Here is a 17,161-nt window from a genome sequence, read left to right on the forward strand (position 1 = left end):
TGGAGGAGAATCAAGCAGGAGGCATCACACAGGCGTCTTTCTGACCCGTAGGAGTGTGGAGAAGACTCACAGGGCTGCATTGTGGTCAGCACCAAAAGTCTCAGGAGATGAAGATGAAGAGAGAGATATGGGCGTAGGAGCTGGGCACAGAGAGCAGGCGGGTCCTGGAAGTTCTTATGACTTCAGTTTCTTTCCTGAGAGGTAGCAGCCACTGGTTGAACATCGGCTCCGAAGGGGCTCTCCAAAGTCAAAAAAGTGGAAGGGATTACCGAGTGCGGAGACTATGGAACCGAAGGGGAAAGTAGGAGGCCATAGACTGGAGAGGAAGGGAGATTGTAGCATCCTGAGCGGCGAGGAGAAAATGCCGCGGGGAAAGAGACACAGCAGAGAGGCGAGGTCTGCAACGTTGGCTTAGAATTGGGAAAGTGGATGGTGACATTTCTGACAAGAAAAGTTTTGAGAGGGGCAGAGGAGGAAGCTTCACGCTAGTGGCCTCCAGAAAGAAACCACCCCCTAAAAGGTCCGAGGAACCCAGCTGCACACCAGCTGGGGACAGACTGAGGGGTTCGGGGTAGGTGTGGAATGATACTAATTAAAGGAAGAACCGTAAGAGATGTGGTTGCAAACGTGCACAGAGGGCCACGCTTAGGGTGAGGAGGTAGAGCCAAATTCCAGACCCTAAGTTTAGCTCAGTACAGTGCCAGGACGAGTCGGTATGTGGGGAACCAGACACCGTGCCCCGGGAGCCAGGCCTTGGCCCCTGCCGTGCAGGGAGGGTCAGCCTAGGTCGGCCACTGGGAGTGGAGCCCAGCTGGCTTTGCAGCTCACCTGTCCCCGACAGTTCCCTACTGCTGACTGGGCCATACTGGGCGACTAGAGAGGCGGTGGGAGGGGGGTCGGCAAAAGGGAGATCGCGGGCTGGGGTGGTGGCTTTGGGAACCCAGAGAGAGAAAGGGCACTACCTGTCCCCATTCCCCGCTGGGTGCACCCTCGGCTCACGTCTCAGCTTGCCCGCTGCCGGCCCCGCCCCGCCTCGCCCAGTGGGAGCCCAGCCCAGCTTGAACAGTAATATCCAGGGACCTCCCGAGCGCCACAAGACTCGGATGTACCAAGGACACGGATGGCGACTGTGGGGCCGCGGACCGGGCCGAATGCGGGAGCGGAGGCGCTGGCGCTGGCGGCAGAGCTCCAAGGCGAGGCGACGTGCTCCATCTGCCTAGAGTTTTTCCGGGAACCGGTGTCGGTCGAGTGCGGCCACAGCTTCTGCCGCGCCTGCATCATGCGCTGCTGGGAGCGTCCCGGAGCTGGGACGGGCACGGCGACCCGCACGCTGCCCTGCCCGCTGCCCTGCCCTCAGTGCCGCGAGCCCGCGCGCCCCAGCCAGCTGCGACCCAATCGACAGCTGGCTGCGGTGGCCTCGCTCCTTCGGCGCTTCAGCCTACCCGCCACGGTCCCCGGGGAGCGCGGGACCCCGGCGGTGGCTGCCCGGGAGGCGGCTGCGCGCTGTTCGCAGCACGGAGAGCAACTTAAGCTCTACTGCCAAGACGACGGCAGAGCCATTTGCGTGGTGTGCGACCGCGCCCGCGAGCACCGTTCGCACGCCGTGCTGCCGCTGGAGGAGGCAGTGCAGGAAGCCAAGGTGGGTGCGGGATGTCCCGGATCCCTGGCTCTGCTCCAGCCCTCGCAGCTCGCTGTCCTTGCAGACGGCTGGCGGGGTCCTACAGAAGAGTCCCGGTCTTCCTTTTCTCGTCCTAAACTGTGTTTCCCCCTCATCTCCTCTGCTCCCCCAGAGCCTGATGCCCGGCGGCCTGGGAGACGGCCCCAGGGACTTGAAATTTTCTGTCTGTCCCCAACAGCGGTTGTAACTCTGTCCGGGAGAAAGTCTCTGCCACGCCCACACATCCTCAGTCTTCACTCCTTCTGTGTTCCCAGGGGCGTAGCACTACCAAAAGTATTAGGTTCAAAGAGGAACACAGTGGCGTCCTGGGTTAGGTGGTCTGTCTCAAGAGTTGTGAAGTCCATGGGTTGTGGGTACTTTGTCCCTCGCTGGGTCGCGGCACAAGAGGCGTGTGCAGCCCCTAGTCTTTGCTGTTCTGTCCTGCTCCAGCCCTCCTACGTTGCTTGAGAGCCGAAAGGGGACTGAACCAATGTGGGAGTCTTAAGTTTAAGTGAAGACCACGTGGCTAATGCCCTTGGAGAAGTGAGATTCCCAGGCCGGTGGAGTTCCCTTGCATTTGCTCTGCGCCCGATAAGCTTAGTCTGCAAGGCTATGTTCTCCCCCTTGCCAGAGATGATGTCTCTCTGGTCTCCTGCTCCGAGGGCAGACTCTCGGCTTTCTCCTTGATAGTTCTAGGAAGGTACATGAGAGGGTACCCAGAATTTTCTGGCAACATAATTCTCCTTCATACCACAGGAGCTGCTGGATTCCAGGCTGAGGGCCTTGAAGAAAGTGCTGGAAGACTATGAAGCATTCAGGTCAACAGAGGAGAGGGAGAGCAAGGAGCTTCTAGTGAGTCCAAGTGTGAGAGGCATAGGGTTGTGGATGCCCTGGGCGGTGGTGTGTGTGTGTGTGTGTGTGTGTGTGTGTGTGTGTGTGTGTGTGTGTGTGTGTTTGAAACAGTAAGGTGGATTTCAGAAAGACTATATATATTATGAAGGTTGACTATATAATTTATAACACAATAATATAATACTAGAGTTTGTGAGAGGGGCTGTTCAAATAATCTTTAGGGTGCACAGCCATTCGAAACAAACCGATTCGGACTCGTAAAAGCAAGTTGTAATGGAATGCGTTAGTGTTTCTTTACAGAAAGTGTCGTATTAAGTAGGAACATGATAAGGAACCTCACACCAGCCTGAGGCATGTTCTGCCACAGAAGAACAGTGGGGAAAATGTTTTCTCCTCAGAGCTTTCATCTATTAGAGGTTTCTGGCTGGGCAGTGTGGCGCACCCCTCTAATCTCAGAGGCAGGCAGATCTCTGGTAGTTTGAGGCCAGCTTGGTCTTCAGAGTGAGTTCCAGGACAGCAGGATGGCCAAACTGCATGGAGAACCCTTTGTGCTTAAAGGAGAAAGTGCTGACACTAAGGAGGGATCAGAGATGGTCCTGGCACAGGACTGTGACTTGGGGACTTGTTTTGGTTACTATGGATAAACATGAGTCACTGTCATTTTCTACCTCACAAATTCAGTTCTTAGCTCAGTAAAAGGTGCTGGAAGAGTGAAAGGAACCATTAGTGCCTTTTAAGGCAAAGCCATTTGTTTATGGAGCTGGGAGCTGGCGGGAAGGCCTGGAGAGCCCTCTTACCCTTTAAAACGATCTCTTTACCTGTCTATTTATTTGTGTTTCTGTTGTTGGGTGTGGTGCACCTGCTGCTTACTGTCTCCTCGTAAAGCCATTTTCTGTCAGCTCCTGTCCTCCAGTGCGAGGTATTTTCCAGGGGTTGAACTGGGTTTATTCAACCGGCTTAAATCTATGGATTGAATTACCAGGCGTATGAGCCAAATACCTCTTTATCTGTTGAGGTATCTCACCAGCCCCAAACTCCTATTTTCAAGGTTGGGAAGAAAAGACTTTTGAGCTCAGATACCCAAGCTTCTCTCTGGGCTCTTTGTATTGTTATTTTTGTTTGTCTCTTGTTTTATTTTGTTTGAGATAGGGTCTCTCTCTATAGCCTTGGCTACTCTGGAACTTACTACATAGACCAGGCTGGCCTCCAACCCAGAGATCCACCTGCCTCTGCCTCATTAGTGATGGATAGACCGAAGCTGTGTGCCACCATGCCTGGCTCTCCCCTTACTCTTAGCTGCTTCTAAACCTTCGTCCACTGGACAGCCCAGGCTTTCCCATCTGACCATTCATTTCCCATCTAGACCTTTGTTCCACCTCTGCTAGAGAAAGGAAGTGGTGCATAGCTCTTCAGCTTTTATCTGTGAGGACGAGGAGGACATTCTCTAAGGTCTGGGAAACTTCGAAGCCTCTGAGCTCCTCCCAGGACACAGCTTAGTACCTCCCATCTCTGCCCCTTGCCAAACCCTCCCCTAACCTATCCAAAGGAGGTCCTTCCACAGCCAGGTTAGTGTTCTACCACTGAACCACATGCCTCTCGCTCCTCTTATCATAACAGCAACAGGTGAGCCTTCCTCTGTTGCCCTACTAAACAGGGTTTTATAGTTGTACATACTGTGTGGCCTGGAAGAAGGGGATAGGAAGAGGAGAGTACTTTCACCCCAAAAAGCCCTTACCCCAGGGCTCATCCAGAAATACCAGGAGGTCTTTTTAGCTATCAGCACTTCCAGTGCCACTGGCTTTTAGTGGCAGGGTCTTAGGTATCCCAGAATGTAGAGGGAAGCCCTCGGAGCCAGGAATTATCTGACTGAGATACTTCTTTTTACAGTTTTCTCAATCCGTTAAACACACAATATCATTAACTATGTGCTTTTTAAGAAATACAGGCCTGGGGGTAATGGTGGCCTAAGCAGAGGCAGGTGGATCGCTGTGAGTTCGAGGCCAGCCTGGACAGAGACCCAAAGACCAAAGAAACCAAAAAACAAAAGCAAAGAAGAGTTTAGAGTTTAGCTGATATGGTAGCTCACATGTTTAATTGCAGTACTTGGGAAACAGAAGCAGATGGTTATCCATGAGTTTGAGGCCAGCCTGATCTTCATAGTGGATTCCAGACCAGCCAGGACAGCAATGAACAGTTATTCAGTTTGCAGTTCTAGAGGCTGGGAAGCTTAGACAGATGGTGCCCATAGCTACCTGGCTCTCCATGAGAGCTTTCTTACTGAACCAAAACAAGATGGAGGTGGCCAGACAGAGGGAACGTGTTCTCAGGGTTTCACTCCCTTATTCCCCTCCTCCCCATCTCGCCCGGCAGTTTTTAAAAGTGGTGTTGTTACACCATGTCTTGTATGCCAGGAGAAAGGAGAGAGAGGACATCAGTGGGATGGTGCAACTGCAAACTTTTCTCACTCACTCCACACAAGTCTGGTCACTGCTCCATTGGGGGCGCCAGACAAGGCGTTGGTTTTCCTGGCAGCCCTGAGTAGGGGCTGAAGCTGGGTGTATAAGCATAAACCTGCAAGTAGCTACGACACATTACAGTTACAACTCTCACCAGTCAGAACTGGGGGATTAGGGACTTTTCCTTCCTGTTTCATCACTGTCAACTGACACAGAACGTAAGCATGCAAGCTTTTTAGTCCAACAGATTCTTGGGTTTTTTTTTTTTTTTTTCTTTCTTTCTTTTTTCCTTTTTTGTAGTTAGGAATAGGCCTCTCATGTAGCTCAGGTTAGCCTGGAACTTGCTATGTAGTCCAGGCTTGGCCGTGTACTTGCAAAACCTCATTCTCCAGAGTCCTATAATTATAGATATTCACCAGGCACAGACAGACAGAGTTGCTCTTATAAACACTTTTGCTTGGGTTGTTGTTCCTTTGGGAGTCAGTGCCATATAGTTAGCAGCAGTACAGACTTTAAATGCAGACCACCCTGCCTTAGAATCTTAGCTTAACAATTGTGAGGATGGGTTTCCTCACCCTAAAATGGAATAGGAAATGTGTTGGGTCAGGTTGAGCTAACTAAAGTCTCTGGTTATGGAAATGGGCAGGTATATTGTGGGAAACCTTAAAAGCCACGATCTGAGCCCAGGGCTCCCGACTTCACTTTTTCCGAAATCTCCTCTTCTATCTGTCTTCCTTCCTCCATAATAGCTGGAAGAGGAGCTTTCATAATTGAGCTTGCCCTATGAGGACAGGATCCAAAAGAGCCCCTGTTCACTGCATTGGAATCTTGCTACACAACTAATTGTGTGTTTGTATAAACTATCAAGACATGAAAAGCCCTGAATCTGACAGTGCGAAGAACAGAAATTCAGAAAGCCAACTTTGCCCAGTGCGCTCGCTCTGTGCCGAGCGAACAGGAAGCTGTGCTGCGCCTCTGCTAACAGGAAGCTTTCTTCTTCTCTCCTTGCATCTCTGGAGTTCTGCATTTTACGTTGCATTTTCGTTGGTAGGCAGGGTGTCCCAGGAGAAGAGATCAGGAGGAAAGAACCGAGTCAGGTATGGTGGTCAGGGACACTTGCAGCTTGACTGACCAGCAACCAGGTGCTTCTGCTTGTACAGGTTTCACAGAGACAATTTAACAACTATCCAAAAAGCGCAGATTATGTGTTTTGATTTCTCATTACATGTTTAATGTTACAAGTTCAGTCACAATTAAAAAGTAAGTATAGAACAGATTTTATTTTTTAATTATTAGCCCTATAACTCCAATTTAAAGAGTCTGAAGAAAGTCTGCTCCAAAGCAAACACATTATTGTACGACAGCCTGCTTTTAGGCCGGCAGTGTTTGCAGTTTTAAAACACTTTTTTTGAGTAGCAAATACTAATACTTAGCACCTTTTGTTATATGTTTTCATCATCTGCCCTATAAAGTAGGGAAAGTTTATTGTAGTCAATTGACCTTGCTTACTGAGTTCTGTTCTTCCATGGCTGTACCATGTATATCCTACACCTTGCCAATCTTCATAGTTTCAAGGAGTTCTAAACATGTTTTTTTTTTTAAAAAAAAAAGGAGCCCCCAAGGGGCTGGAGAGATGGTTCAGCAATTAGGAGTGCCGACTGCTCTCCCAGAGGTCCTGAGTTCAGGACCCAGCAACCACATGGTGGCTCACAACCATCTGTGATGGAATCTGATGCCCTCTTCTGGTGTGTCTGGAGACAGCTACAGTGTAAATCTTAAATTAAAACCAAAACAAAAACCAACCAAACAAAAAAGAGCTTTCAAATCAGTCAGAGTTTGTCAATGGTCTCTGTTTACCCTGAACCAATTATGCTGTTTGAGTTTGCTTAGGGGTGGATACCCCAAGAAAATTCCTGGAGTAATGAATAACCTTATAAAGAAAGTTCTAGCTATGTGCATATCTGTGTTTAATAAGCTCCAGGACATAAGGAAGATTTTAAAATAGTGGCCAGCTAAAATTATGTTTAGAACGTTCCTAAGAAAGACTCAGATATAATTTTCTTGGAAAAAGGCATAAAATGAATCATAATGCAGAAAATCCCCAAGAATGCAAGCAACCCCAAACTGAGACTCAGGATGACCGGATGGCAGTGCTTAGGTCAGCTCTGCTGGAACTGTGTCGAGCAGCTGTGCTGGCTTCATGACTTCCACTGTCCAGTGGCAATGGCTGTGCCACATTTCCATCACTCTGGATTTAGTTACACTTGCATGTAATCCCAGCACACGGGGTAGAGGCGGAGGCGGAGGCAGGCAGATCTGTGAGTATAAGGCTAGGCTGTTCTACAGAGACAGTTTCAGAACAGTCATGGCTACACAGAGAAACCCATCTCGAAAAACAAAACAAGGATGGATCAGGCATAGGGGTGCACACCTTTAATTCCAACATTGAGGAAGCAGAGACAGGCAGATAGCTGAGTTCAAGGCTATCCTGGTCTACATAGAAACCTCCAGACCAGTCAAGACTACACAGTGAAATTTCATCTCTAAAATAAAGTAAAAAGAGGGTGAAAGGTGACTAAATAAATGTGTAGAATAAGAAAAAACAAACTTTGATCTAATTTATCTCTCTCATGTTTTACAAAAGGAAATTGCAGCTTGAGGTAGTTGTGGGAAGTTGAAGAAGCCTGAAGGTAGTAAAGTCCAGATCTTAAGAGATGCCAGAGGACATCTGTGTCAGGGGAGAGAACAGTGTGTGTTGAGGCTCTGGCTAGTACAGAGTTGGGCTATCTTAACTTACAGTATGCATGTGGGTGTGTACAGCATGCATGTATGAGTGTGCACAGCATGCATGTATGAGTGTGTACAGTATGCATGTATGAGTGTGCACAGTATGCATGTATGGGTGTGCACAGTATGCATGTATGAGTGTACACAGTATGCATGTATGAGTGTGCACAGTATGCATGTGGCTGTGTACAGCATGCATGTATGAATGTGCACAGTATGCATGTATGAGTGTGCACAGTATGCATGTATGAGTGTGCACAGTATGCAGATGGGTGTGTACAGTATGCATGGGTGTGTCTCACTGGGGAAGCAACCCTGCCCTGGAGGATGCCTCCTCAAACTCCTGTCTTTAATGTCTTGTCCAAGTGCCTTCCCCTCCAAATTGTGTGCCAACTTCTCCTCTTCCCACCACAGAAGCAGATGGCAGCAGAGAGAGAGAAGGTAGGGGCGGAGTTCCAAGCACTGCGGGCCTTCCTGGTGGAGCAGGAGGGTCGGCTCCTAAGCCGACTGGAAGTGCTGTCCCGGGAAGTGACTCAGAAGCAGAATGAGAACCTGGCCCAGCTGGAGGGTGAGATCACTCAGCTGTCCAAACTCAGCAGCCAGATCCAGGAGACAGCCCTGAAGCCGGACCTAGACTTCCTCCAGGTGAGTCAGTCAGAGCCCTGAGGCATTTGCCCTAGGCATTAGGAAAGGTTGCTGGAGACAGCCAGACCCTGGAGAAAGGGGATTGGAGGAAGGGGTACTGAATCTCCTGTGATTGGGAGGCTATACAGGATATGATAAAATGTCATGGTTATAAGCCATTGTAGTTTATTTTACATTATTCTAGGATACACACACTTAAGACCAAAGTCTCTGTAAACTGTCTTTACAAGGCTTCCTGTAATGCACTTAACACGCTTTATGGTATTTTGTCTTATTAAAAAAATAGGGCTAGAGAGATGATGGCTCAGTGGTTAAGAGCACCAACTGCTCTACCAGAGGTCCTGAGTTTGATTCCCAGCAACCACATGGTGGCTCAGAACCATCTGTGATGGGATCTGATGCCCTCTTCTGGTGCGTCTGAAGACAGCTACAGTGTACTCATGTACATAAACTAAGTAAACAACTCCTTAAAAAAATAATAGTTGGGGCTGGAGAGGTGTTACAACAGTCAAGAGCACTGGTATCCACATTGTGGCTCAGCACCTGGAAAGAGCCAAGTTCTCAGTGCAAAGGAGATTTACTTGTCCCAAGAGGGACAAAGGGGAGGGAACGAGAGACAAAGGCGGGAGATGCAGGATGAGGTAGAAGAGCAAGAAATATTTCCCCCAGGAACAGTCCATAGCCTCTGGATAGAGAGGAAACAGGGCTGTAGGCAAAGGGAAAGGAGGAGTCCCGAGTTAGGATGAGTTGGTTTGTTTTGATTGGGCATGTTAATTAGGGTAGCCAAAAGGAGGCTGCTAGTTGTTGGGGTTTCAAAACTTTGAAAATTGAACCTTGGTGGTCGGCTTTAGGAGGATGAAGTGGTCACTGAGGTGGCCAGCTTTAAGGATGCAATCTGGTTTACAAGAGAGGGAATGGGGGAAGGGCAAGGCCTTCTAGAGCCACATTTGTCATGGTCAACCTGTAACTCCAGCTCCAGAACATCTAGCACCCTCTTCTGGCCTCCATGGGCACACAAGGTGTACAGACACACACGCAGGCAAAACACCCACACACGTCAACACTTTTATAAGTAATTAATATAAAAAAATAGTCACTGACTAAACGTAGCGCACCTTTAATCCCAGCACTCAGGAAGCAGGGCCTGCAGAGCTGTGAATTTGAGATGAGCCTGGCGTAAATAGTGAGTTCCAGGACAGCCAGAGCTCCGAGACCCTGTCTCAAGAAAAACAAACCAAAACCAGAACAAACAATAAAAGGCCACCAGCATATTCCGATAAATGTCACAAACCACAAAAACGTCAAGCAGAAAAAGACAGAAAAGACACTGAGGCGCTGCCCAGTGTGCACTTGGGAAGTAGGAGTAGGAGTATCAGGAGTTCAAGACCACCCTCTCTTCTATCTGGAATTTGAGAGCAGCCTGAGGTGTGAGAGTCTGTTTCAAACCAAAGTAACCAACCAACCAAAACCCAACAAGACATTGTAGCTTGTCTGGGCTGGTGACTTTGCTAGCAGTAAACACTAGGTCTTGTTCGGTGGCCCCAGGGATGATTTTACTATAAAAACTTTGCATATCTGTGAGGAGGGGGTACTCTGTGGCTATCCAGTATCCAGCCACAGCTGGAAACCGCTGTCACCTATGTTTAGTGGGGCATGGCTTATTTTCCGTGTGTCAGGTGTGGAACAGCCATGTTTTCTCAAAGGTGAACGAAGATTATATGATGTTGACCTGATTTTCTTCCGTGTTTTCTTCCAGGAGTTCAAAAACACATTAAGCAAGTGAGTGGACTGCACATTTCCTAGTCTTTCCAAGTCGCTTTGCTCTTCCCATCAAAGCTCTCTCTCTTGATCTTCCGCCATCTCTCTCCTCCTGACCCCCAACTGCTGCTTCCTTACCCGGGTACCTTTTAAGGCAAAGGCCTACGAGCTGTCGGAATTCCTTGGTAAAGTTGGAGGAGTGAATAAGATTGTCTTCAAAGGCAATTCTCCAATCATGTAAACTCCCTATCACAAGCCCCACCCCCTAAAGGCCGTGATATCCTCCAATAGGGACACAAGTTGCTAATCAAGCCTTTAGGCTTACATGGCTGCACCTCCCTAATGATCAAACTGCGGTGGGAGTGGGAAGCTGTTCCTGGGACTTCCTCTGGAGTCTTTCCTACAGGTGCAGCAGCGTGCCCGGCTCCAAGCCAACCACCGTCTCATCTGAGATGAAGAATAAAGTGTGGAATGTTTCCCTCAAGAGTTTCGTCTTAAAAGGATTGCTGAAAAAGTTCAAAGGTAGGGGCCTGGGTATGGGCTGGGCCATGTAGTGTTGGATGGAGGTGGGACGTGGATGTTCATGGAACCTAAGGCTATGTCTTTCTGAAACGAGGAGAGGAAACAGGAGTCGGATCATAGCAAAGCCAGATTGGGCAACCTGCTTCCTATGGGGTAGCATAGGAATACTGTAGAAGAATACCAGGGGCAGGAAGAAAGCTAAAGGTTAAAGAGGCAGGGGTCAGGTCAGATCAGTTCTAGACAATGGAGGGAGAAGAGGAGCTAGGGACGACTCCTTCCTATGTGTCCATCTTGGTTTTGTACAGGTAACTCAGCCTCTGGAGTACCTGGGGTCAGACAGGTTATAAGTGTGAGAGAAGAAGGAGGTTTCCTGGTCGGGCTGTCTCCCACAATGTGCACATTTGCTCTGCTTTGTCTTTCTGTAGAGGATCTTCAGGGAGAGCTGGAGAAAGAAGAGAAAGGTATGAACCGTGATCACAACTGTGAGTACTAGGCTGACCATGTAGGGGACCTGCTCTCTGCAAGAGTCGGTCTCTCAGGGCTTTACAGATGGTTGACCCTGTCCACCTCAGTGACAGTTCCTCTGCCCCATCCTAATCCATGTTTGACATCTTTGAACCCTCAGTGGCAGTGGGGCCATTTGGCTCATAAGCAGAGGGTAGTCTGCAGCAGGAATGAGTTGGCCTCAGCTTGCTTGGGAGTAGAGAAATCTCAATTTCCTGGATGAACAAACTCTTACCTCCACATCTAAGCAGACAAAGACCTCTTCGGAGGTTGGGGGTTGTTGTGTGGCATGGGAGCTGTCATGAGCATGAAGGTAGATACATGTAGTTGGTTTGAAAAAAGCCTATAATTTATTATGATGAGAGTCATCACATAGTGTTCACACTCTAAAGTCCTAACTACTATCCTAACCCTGTCTCCGCAAGGCTGCTCACCTGTAGGACATTTCTTAGCTAGAAGTCAGGTCCAGCTTCTAACAGAAGTGTCAGTTTGAGGTCAGATCCTGGAGGAGACTGGAGGGTAGATCAAGGTGTCTCTCCAGAGGTGCATTGCTCTTCGGTCTCTGCTTCTATCCTTCCGGTGTGTCATGGGCTGTTCCAGGACTGTGTCTGGTTGTCTTGGGTGAGTAACGTCACCGAGCTATGGTTATCGAGTGCATTCTGGGGTGTAGTGGGGATCCCAACTAAGCTATTTTTATGTCTGACAGGCTCCCCCTATGGTCATTCCAAAGGGACAGTGGGAACAAAGGAAGGCTGCAGAGATCTGAGGTGTATAATCCAACACTGAAGGGAAGAAAGCAAAGGCCCAGGGTTTACCTTCGTAGGAGCCAGTAATGGCCTCTTTCACTGACTTCGCCCTCTACCCTCAGTGGCCTTCAGGGCTGAGTGGACCTAACCTCACTGCATATCAGGCCCTGAGTTATGTAGCCACACACCCTCCTTGCTGCTTCTAGAGTGCACCAGCCACATAAGAACTTCAGGGCCTTTGCACTGCAGTGGCCATCCCCCAGCCAGGGCGAGACTTCCCTGTCGTACAGCTGGCTTCCTTGCTTCCTTTAGATCTTTGCTCTAACATCCCCTTCCACTGAGGCTCCTGGCCACTGTACTTGAAATTACACTTCGCTCTCCAGATCTCTCTGACCTTCTGCTGAGCATCTACTGCCTGTCCCACAGACTGGGGAGAGAGTAACAAAGTGTTGTTCACCTGCCTCGATCTCTGTGGTGCTCCAGGGAGACTGTCACGGTTCTGTTGCTCTTGTCTATTGTAAAGAGACAGCATGACCAAGTCAACTCTTATAGAGAAAGACATTTAATTGGGGGCTGGCTTCCATTGTCAGAAGGTTAGTTCATGATTGTCATGGTTGAAATGGACAGGCATGGCGCTGTAGCGGCAGCTGAGGGCTGCTTTGCACTGTGATCTGTAGGCAGCAAGCAGCAGGCGCACACACACATACACGCTCATGCACACACATGCACACATGCACGTGCACAAGTATACACACATACACACACATACACGCTCATGCACACATATACATGCTCATGCACACACATGCATACACGCACGTGTACAAATATACACACATACACACACATACATGCACACACACATACACGCTCATGCACACACATACATGCTCATGCACACACATGCACACACACACGTGCACAAGTATACACACATACACACATACACACGCACACACACACATAGTGACACACCTCCAACAAGGCCACACCTCTTAATCCTCCCTAAACAAGTCTCTCTGATGACTAAACATTCAAATATATGAGCTCTTGGGAGCCATTCTCATCCAAATCACTAACAACAGGGGGGCCTGGGAAAAGTCCTACAATAGTGTTTACAGCTCAGTGTACTTGTAGCTTTGTATTTTGACAGTTTTTATGCATTCTCAAAAGGAGAGAGAAAAGCATGCCACACATGTTTGTGTGATACATCTTCGGCTGTCAGTTGGTGAATATTTCTCACACACACCGTGTCCAGTTTTATAACAAAATATTTCAGAATGTGTCACCTCTAAGGAGACAGCTTTTTATTCTTTATTTTTTAAGGCAGCTCTCTCACTTGCTCCCGACTCTTCTGTTTTCAGATCTAAGCAGACTTTCTTTAAGTCCAGACTCCACAATTATCCTTGAAATCAGATTTGTTGACCTGTTCAAATTTGAGATCCAAATCAGGCCCATTGTACTCCCTAAATTTAAACAAATGTCTGTTAAAGATTTTAATATGCGATTGTTAGACTGAAGAAAGAGAAAAAGTAGAAAGAAAGAGGAAAGTTAAGTAGCTGATGTGGAAGGAGGAGGATGGATGGGTGACAGGAGTGTAGAGGCATCGTTCCTTTTTCTCTCTCCTCAGTGGAACTCACTTTGGACCCGGACACGGCCAACCCCCGCCTCATCTTGTCCCTGGATCTAAAGAGCGTACGCCTAGGACAGCGCGCCCAGGACTTGCCTAGCCATCCTCGCCGCTTCGATACCAACACCCGTGTTTTGGCGTCCTGTGGTTTCTCTTCTGGGAGACATCACTGGGAGGTGGAAGTGGGCTCCAAGGATGGCTGGGCTTTCGGGGTGGCCCGAGAGAGTGTGCGTCGCAAGGGCCTCACTCCCTTTACCCCCGAGGAGGGCGTCTGGGCAATGCAACTCAACAATGGGCAGTACTGGGCGGTGACCAGCCCTGAGAGGACGCAGCTCAACTGTGGGCACCTGTCGCGGGTGAGGGTGGCGTTGGACCTTGAGGTGGGAGCAGTGTCCTTCTATGCAGTGGAGGACATGCGCCACCTCTACACTTTCCGTGTCAACTTCCAGGAACGAGTGTTCCCCCTTTTCTCTGTTTGCTCTACTGGCACCTACTTGAGAATCTGGCCTTGAAGAGCTCTGCGGGGCTTCCTAGGAGGGGACAGGACAGCAGTAAACTCTCCTCCTGGGACCGAAGTACTTTATCTTGGCCCTTCTTTCACACCCCTGCTTCAGCTGCCCAAGAAGGCTGTCACAGAGCACAACACAGGTGCTGAAGACGGACTGAGCGAAGAGACGCTCCTGTAATGTTCCTGCAAATTGTGTCTTAACTGTGGAGAGGGGTCGCTCACTGGTATAAAAGCAAAGGTGCTTCCTACCACAAGGACTTACACTGTCTAGATTCAGAAGGGTCCCTTCCCTGTTTACACAGAACAGTGTCAAAGACTGGTACCCTTGCAAAGGGGTGTGGTTAGACCCCGGGCCCTTCAGGTATTGCTTTACATTGTGACAGCTGCAGCTATGCCTGGAGAGGTCATTGAGTCCTCCAGATCCAGCTGGCCTGCTGAGGCTGTTGATTCAGGGAGGAGCATTGTGGCTCCCCAGTTAGATCCTAGCTGGATCGGAAAGGAGACTCGTGACAAGAGGCCAGAACTACTGTATACCATGTAAGCCCATTGCTGTTCTCAGCAGCCTTTGCCACACTGACTGCCAGTGTGTGGTTACAGATGCCGCAAGCCTCACATTTTCCTTTGGGTAAGGAGATCAGAGGTTCTGGAACGGTGAAGTTTACCGATGCAGTGTAGACATGCATGCAACACAAGCACAGTCTTGACAAACCCTTTCTGGAACTTTCTAAATCTATGCAAACACCAGAACATCCTGGTGGCAAGGACTGCTGGGCATCTGCCCTGGAGGGAGTTGGGCAGGCCTGCCCAGTTTAGCCTCTTGACTGGCTATTGTTCCATAGCGCCCACAAAGCTGGGCCAAGAGGGGCAGGTATGGGCTGTTCCCTGCTCTGCTTGGAAGTAGGAGAGGAGATGGAAATACAGACTGCGATCCCTATTTCTACGGTGTCTGGACTCATTCTTGACTCTGGTTTGACTGCAGAAGGACATGTCTTAAGAATTGGTTTCTGCTAGAATAATCCCAAATGTTACGTATTTGAGGTGTGTGAGCTTATGTGCCTGTAATTCAGATTTGGGATGGAGACGGCATTTATGAGACGCTGCATAGGGGTTAGCTGGTGTAAACAGACAACCAACCACACAAAAACAGTTTCCCATTTACTGTGAAATCATGAGGACCGGAGTTTGGATCCCAGCACCCATATAACAGACAGCGTGTCTTATAAATACGCAGGTCTCCAGCTTATTCAAGGGATATGATGCCCTCTTTTGGCTGCTTGTGCACGCCCTGGAGCCCCTGTACGTACACATGTAATATTCACACAGACCAACACATTTAACAAAAGAAACCCAACAACAAACCCACAGGTCTCACTTCAGAAGGAGTAAGTATTCTGGTGTAGGGGTGACAGCCAGCCCTAACCCGAGGGCACTATGTTACAGCCTGCTCCATCCTGGTCAGTTAGTGACAGTCCCCCTGGAGTGCTCAGACCTGTGTAGTAATTAACAAACAGCTCCCCTGTGATGGCTAAAGAAAGTTAACATGGTGCCAGGCTTCTCTTAGGGCCACTGACCTTCGCCCTGAATGCCCAGAGATCTTAGTGGCCTGCAGGTGAGAAGGGAACTACTGAGGGGACACAGTTCTCCTGCCCAGCTGTGACTTATAGAGAATTGTGATGAGCACCTTTGGCCTCACCTCTGTAAATGCTTCCTTTAGCTCCCTCCGGCACAGGATGCTGTTTGGCCCTAAAGCTGCCTACTGCCAGCAGCGAGAATAAACACATTTCATCTAAATTTGAATAGATTCTAAGCCTTCACATTCAAATGCCACAACACTGGAGCCACTTAGGAGTGGTTAGGTTCTGGGGCAGATTTAGGTAATTCCAAATACGGAGTTTTTAAAAAGTAAGGTCTCACTCTGTATCTTTGGCTGCCCCGAGTTGTCTAAGTAAACCAGACTAGCCTTGGACTCAGAGATCCTCCTGCCTCTGCCTCTGGGATTAAAGGTGTGTGCTAACTATACTCAGCTTATATGGCTTTTTGATGATCATGAATTCCCTCTGCATCACTTAACAATAACTATGCCTGGAATAACACAATATTAGGTGTTACAAAAAAACGGGTTGACGGGTGTAGGCGTCTTGTAGGCCAGGACTGAGAATGGGGGGTTGTCTGTATGTATATGTGACTGTGTCTGTCAGAGGGTGGTATTTGTAGAGTAATTCTACATTTTAGTATAATGGACACAATTCGACAACAGTTACTGTGACAATTACTTGGCGCCAGGACAACTTAGTGACTTGGCTGCACATGCTCATGTGAGACTGTGTGTGCCCCCTCTCTCATCTTTTGGGCATCATAAGATCGCTAGCATTGTTAGGTCTCCGGGAAGAACTGGCCTAGACCTCAGACGTCTGGGACTCTGCACCTATCTCTACAGAATTCTAGCACTCACATGATCGGCACCCAGGGGCCTGCTTCTGGGTTGGACAACTGGTGACCCATCTCATCCAGCTTTCCAGAAACCTCAGGGCAGGCTAGCCACCATGCTGAGGGCTTTGGACTGCAGCCACTGTGTTTGGTTCTTTCCCGTCCTCCCCTCGGCCGGCCCTTAGGGGCCCTGACAACCTAGCTCATTGTGGGCATTAAGATGTACCGTAAGAGTTGGTTGTCCTTTTCAAGTTAGCCTGTGAGTGTAGACCGGGGGACTCCAGGTCTTTGCCTTGTTCTCTGCTGAGCACCTCTGAAGAACCCGACCGCGGCTGTCACCACCAGCCAATCTCAGGTAGCACCTCAACATCCCTGACTTGGCAGCCCACAGGACAGTGCATCGACCCCTCACATGTGCATTACCTGCACGTTACCCTTGACTACAAGCTTCTCGCACCTCCGACAGACCAGGACACTCCCCATAGCTGCTGCCACTGGAGGGACAGTCCCGTCTTCCTCAGCAGGTACAACACGGGCCTGATTTTCAAAAAAAATACTCTTTCCGAATATTCGTGTTCCTTCTGTTTTATATGTCCCCGTGGATAGTGTAATTCTGTCGGTTGCTGCTACTATTTGGTCGAAAAACTAAGATTGGATTCAATTATATTT

At 49.0% G+C, this 17,161-nt stretch overlaps 1 protein-coding gene across 1 annotated transcript; it reads left to right on the forward strand.

Annotated features, from left to right (window-relative positions):
* Positions 1-884: 884 nt before the first annotated feature.
* TRIM7 (tripartite motif containing 7) lies at positions 885-14,999 on the forward strand. The gene is made up of 7 exons (XM_080924213.1): positions 885-1,639; positions 2,414-2,509; positions 8,167-8,397; positions 10,154-10,176; positions 10,562-10,677; positions 11,103-11,138; positions 13,558-14,999. Exons 1-7 carry the CDS (start codon positions 1,121-1,123, stop codon positions 14,067-14,069), a joined length of 1,533 nt encoding a protein of 510 aa, XP_080780339.1. The 5' UTR covers positions 885-1,120; the 3' UTR covers positions 14,070-14,999.
* The last annotated feature ends 2,162 nt before the right edge of the window (positions 15,000-17,161 follow it).

The sequence above is a fragment of the Micromys minutus genome, assembly GCF_963924665.1.
Source record: "Micromys minutus genome assembly, chromosome: 10".
In the NCBI taxonomy this organism is placed as follows: Eukaryota; Metazoa; Chordata; class Mammalia; order Rodentia; family Muridae; genus Micromys; species Micromys minutus.